The sequence below is a fragment of the Symphodus melops genome (assembly GCF_947650265.1).
Source record: "Symphodus melops genome assembly, chromosome: 2".
In the NCBI taxonomy this organism is placed as follows: domain Eukaryota; kingdom Metazoa; phylum Chordata; class Actinopteri; order Labriformes; family Labridae; genus Symphodus; species Symphodus melops.
The window spans coordinates 1,796,107-1,801,355 of NC_136692.1; the positions used below are offsets into that span (position 1 = coordinate 1,796,107).

The 5,249-nt window shown below is 44.5% G+C and overlaps 2 protein-coding genes across 2 annotated transcripts; both read left to right on the forward strand.

Annotated features, from left to right (window-relative positions):
- Positions 1–1,110: 1,110 nt before the first annotated feature.
- LOC306819978 (snaclec coagulation factor IX/factor X-binding protein subunit A-like) lies at positions 1,111–1,446 on the forward strand (the record flags this gene model as incomplete). Its single annotated transcript, XM_079337605.1, has 1 exon — positions 1,111–1,446. The coding sequence occupies one exon, from the start codon at positions 1,111–1,113 to the stop codon at positions 1,444–1,446; it is 336 nt and encodes a 111-aa protein (XP_079193731.1).
- Positions 1,447–4,651: 3,205 nt separating this feature from the next.
- LOC306819979 (snaclec coagulation factor IX/factor X-binding protein subunit A-like) lies at positions 4,652–4,987 on the forward strand (the record flags this gene model as incomplete). Its single annotated transcript, XM_079337606.1, has 1 exon — positions 4,652–4,987. The coding sequence occupies one exon, from the start codon at positions 4,652–4,654 to the stop codon at positions 4,985–4,987; it is 336 nt and encodes a 111-aa protein (XP_079193732.1).
- Positions 4,988–5,249: the final 262 nt, after the last annotated feature.

Genomic DNA, 5,249 nt, shown 5'->3' on the forward strand with positions numbered 1-5,249 from the left:
GAGTTTTGCTAAATTAGGAAGTCCAGTGTCATGGATCATTTGTAGCACGGCTCCATTATCCCATCACGCTGTGACTCTGTCGAAACCTTCCTGCGTCACGAAACTACATCCTTAACGACGTTGCTGCGCAAAGTTAAAGGGGCTGCTTCACTGACTTTCTATTCCACACACGCACAAAACTCCTGCAGATGAGCTGCATGTGAGAACACAGAGGTCCAAACACTTCACCCCGACTGAACCCCGACTTTTTACCTGCGAGGACACCAGCACGCGCTTCCAAGGTGCAGAACATTCACTTTGCTTGATTCCTCAGCTGATTTTACGTGTCCCCTACATTGTTTGATAGTTCTTTCTCATATATGCCCTGATTGATAAGATTCAAACCAGCAACCTCCTCGCTGTGTGGAAACAGTGCTGACCTCTGCAGCAGCGTGCAGCCCGGGGTGAAACTGTAATGTTTTTCATTTTCACAATCCATTTAATCACATCTGTCACGTTCAGGGGATCAAGTGTGGAGCTCCAACAGCAGCTGCATCGAGGGCAAATGAAAATATATTTGCAAAGCAAACTAGAGGATCAGAGTGAAGCTGACATCACAGACGTACACTATACAGTATATGAGGAGGCGACAGAGGAGCGAGCCGTCACACTGGAACCCGAGTCTCCACCGTAACAGAAAAGACTTTCTTGTGATTATCTTGAAGGTTCAGCACCATGCAGACTGTGGTTTTGAGAATGCTTTGGATTGTTACTGTGTCAGCACAGTTTGGAAAGCATGTATATGTGGATATCGCGAAGACATGGGATGAAGCTCGAGAATACTGCAAAGAAAATCACACTGATCTCTCTCCTTTCAGCACACAGCTGGAGAGAGAGAGACTGAGAAATGCAACAGTGGGGACGGTAAAGTGGATCTGGATCGGACTCTACAAAGACGTGGGAAAAAATTGGACGTGGACGGGAGAAGAACTCGCGATAAACCTACCATGGGATGAGGGTGAACCCCAAGACGGAGAGACAGTTGGTGTGGTTTGCAAGTATGATTGTCGTGGAGACGGGTGGCACGGCGCCGTAATACTTCACAAACATCCCTTTTTCTGTTTCAACCTGATGGTGGATGACGAGGTGAAGAAGACCTGGGAGGAGGCTCTGGAGTACTGCAGAGAGACTCACACTGACCTGACCAGCCTGACCTCCAAGTCCGAGCAGAACCTGGCCCTCAGTGAGATCAAGAACAACACCATCACAGAGCGGGTTTGGATCGGCCTGCGTTACCTTGGAGACCGCTGGCTGTGGGTGGACGGTGACCCCATGGTGTACGAGAACTGGCTCGAAGGAGACCAGGAGCACCAGTGTCCTCTCAGGAATCGCTGCGGGGCTCTGACCAAAGAGGGACACTGGGAGAACTTGAACTGTTCGGAAAAACTCAACTTCATCTGCTACTGAATCTCCGTCACCAGCGTCACAGCCAGCAAACAGCTTTTTACTGTTTTTCTTCTTTCAAATAGTTTGTAGAAAATTTGCTGTGAACGAAGTTTACCGAGCTCCTCTTCAACATGTGTGTGAAGTGTGTTGTTGTAAATCCACTCTGATCCTGTATCTGATCATGCATATTTTTTTTTTCCAGGCGCAAAAATTTAATTGAATTAATTTTAGTGTTTTCTCAGGTTTGATACAAATAAAACCATCATATAGCAGATTGTTGTGTTTTTCTTTTTTTTACTTTGTTTGAAATTTTTGGTCACTAGAAAAGCAGTCGTCTGATAAGGAGCTCAGGACTTCTGACATGGTGTTTAAACAGGTATCTATATCTAAGTTTTACAAAATGTTTCATGGCACCTCTAACATGAAGAATTTAAAATCTAACCCGAATTTGAACTCGTTAAAAATGTAAAAAAAAAAAAAAAAAAAAAAACACAATCAGATTGCGTTTTAAAAATGAGAAAACTTTATTGACATTAAAAACCAGGCGGGAACAGGCACAACAATGGAACACAGACAATATGAAGCCACCGCAGCAGGTGGTGTATGTTATGGCACGTGAACATGTCGGGCACACTGACACACCGAGGCGTTTAGAAACAAACTCAAGTTTATCATTTTGTCACAAAACCTTCCATCATCACACAAAACACATTTTAGAGACGACTCTGAAAACACTTCTTCTCTGACCTCAATGTAGACTGCAGTACCCATTTTAAACAGTAGGGGGCAGAGTGACATACTGCTCCTTTAAGTGTTTGTTATTTAATCTATGAACACTTTGTTTTCTCATAGTTTTCATCAATATAACTCCAGAAAATAAATACAATCTACTCCGAGGGGACACTGTACAAGCACAACTCTAAAAAATAAAGTGGATAATTCAGGTTTCTCTCTGATATTTACAAGCAGCTTTCGGACGCCCGTCCTTCCAGTGCTGATAATGACTCTGTGAAAGTTTTACAAACACAGCAGGATGAATTTAAAAACAAGGTAGAAACACACCGACAGTCTTCTCAATAAATCCCGGACAGCACGTCACCGTGTGTTTAAGATGAACGTGTAGATCGAAGGTGCTTACAGGAAGTGACGACACGGCATCGCTCTTTGTGACCTCGTACGTTATATTTAAATACTACGAAGCAAGTTCAACAAACCCCTGGTGAGCTGGCTTCAGTAACGCTGAGTGCCGGTTGTCGACGTGGTCAGCTAACTCTGAGCTTCGTCCTGTTAGCCAACATGATCAATGAACCTCGGGTGTCAAAATGTTCGACAGTCGGGACACTTTTTGAGGCCATTTGAAAACAATATCAATAAGTTAAACAATAAGTTATCTGTTTTAGAAAGAGGTGTTTTCCTTCTAATCTCAGTTACGACGTGGAAAAGACGTCTGTCAGTGGTGGTCGTGATTTAAGGGGTTTTTTTTAGCTAGCCTTCGGGGTTTTTTTTAGCTAGCCTTCAGGGTTTTTTTATTTTTTAGCTAGCCTTCGGGGTTTTTTTTTTTTTAGCTAGCCTTCAGGGTTTTTTTTTTAGCTAGCCTTCGGGTTTTTTTTTTTTTAGCTAGCCTTCAGGGTTTTTTTTTTAGCTAGCCTTCAGGGTTTTTTTATTTTTTAGCTAGCCTTCTGGGTTTTTTTTAGCTAGCCTTCGGGGTTTTTTTTAAGCTAGCCTTCAGGTTTTTTTTTTTTTTTAGCTAGCCTTCGGGGTTTTTTTTAAGCTAGCCTTCAGGTTTTTTTTTTTTTTTAGCTAGCCTTCGGGGGGTTTTTTTAGCTAGCCTTCGGGGTTTTTTTATTTTTTTTAGCTAGCCTTCTTTCTCGTTTTTGAGGGACCTCTCTGTCTGAAACAGAAAACCCAGTTTCCCTCAGCTCGGGGTGAACAGACTCAGTGCTTACTGAAACAGGCTCTGGGTGTGTCTGAAGGGCCCTCAACATCACCTGTTCTCATAATGGAAAAAAAAAAAACCCCATCAGACTTTCATCACCTATGACGGTGAAATGCAAATAGAAGCTTTAAGCAAAGTTACACTGACGGCGGCTTTGCTGACTTCAGGAGGAGTTTTGCTAAATTAGGAAGTCCAGCGTCATGGATCATTTGTAGCACGGCTCCATTATCCCATCACGCTGTGACTCTGTCGAAACCTTCCTGCGTCACGAAACTACATCCTTAACGACGTTGCTGCGCAAAGTTAAAGGGGCTGCTTCACTGACTTTCTATTCCACACACGCACAAAACTCCTGCAGATGAGCTGCATGTGAGAACACAGAGGTCCAAACACTTCACCCCGACTGAACCCCGACTTTTTACCTGCGAGGACACCAGCACGCGCTTCCAAGGTGCAAAACATTCACTTTGCTTGATTCCTCAGCTGATTTTACGTGTCCCCTACATTGTTTGATAGTTCTTTCTCATATATGCCCTGATTGATAAGATTCAAACCAGCAACCTCCTCGCTGTGTGGAAACAGTGCTGACCTCTGCAGCAGCGTGCAGCCCGGGGTGAAACTGTAATGTTTTTCATTTTCACTCTTTTTCACAATCCATTTAATCACATCTGTCACGTTCAGGGGATCAAGTGTGGAGCTCCAACAGCAGCTGTATCGAGGGCAAATGAAAATATATTTGCAAAGCAAACTAGAGGATCGGAGTGACGCTGACATCACAGACGTACACTATACAGTATATGAGGAGGCGACAGAGGAGCGAGCCGTCACACTGGAACCCGAGTCTCCACCGTAACAGAAGAGACTTTCTTGTGATTATCTTGAAGGTTCAGCACCATGCAGACTGTGGTTTTGAGAATGATTTGGATTGTTACTGTGTCAGCACAGTTTGGAAAGCATGTATTTGTGGATATCGCGAAGACATGGGATGAAGCTCGAGAATACTGCAAAGAAAATCACACTGATCTCTCTCCTTTCAGCACACAGCTGGAGAGAGAGAGACTGAGAAATGCAACAGTGGGGACGGTAAAGTGGATCTGGATCGGACTCTACAAAGACGTGGGAAAAAATTGGACGTGGACGGGAGAAGAACTCGCGATAAACCTACCATGGGATGAGGGTGAACCCCAAGACGGAGAGACAGTTGGTGTGGTTTGCAAGTATGATTGTCGTGGAGACGGGTGGCACGGCGCCGTAATACTTCACAAACATCCCTTTTTCTGTTTCAACCTGATGGTGGATGACGAGGTGAAGAAGACCTGGGAGGAGGCTCTGGAGTACTGCAGAGAGACTCACACTGACCTGACCAGCCTGACCTCCAAGTCCGAGCAGAACCTGGCCCTCAGCGAGATCAAGAACAACACCATCACAGAGCGGGTTTGGATCGGCCTGCGTTACCTTGGAGACCGCTGGCTGTGGGTGGACGGTGACCCCATGGTGTACGAGAACTGGCTCGAAGGAGACCAGGAGCACCAGTGTCCTCTCAGGAATCGCTGCGGGGCTCTGACCAAACAGGGACACTGGGAGGGCGTGAACTGTTCGGAAAAACTCAACTTCATCTGCTACTGAATCTCCGTCACCAGCGTCACAGCCAGCAAACAGCTTTTTACTGTTTTTCTTCTTTCAAATAGTTTGTAGAAAATTTGCTGTGAACGAAGTTTACCGAGCTCCTCTTCAACATGTGTGTGAAGTGTGTTGTTGTAAATCCACTCTGATCCTGTATCTGATCATGCATATTTTTTTTTCCCAGGCGCAAAAATTTAATTGAATTAATTTTAGTGTTTTCTCAGGTTTGATACAAATAAAACCATCATATAGCAGATTGTTGTGT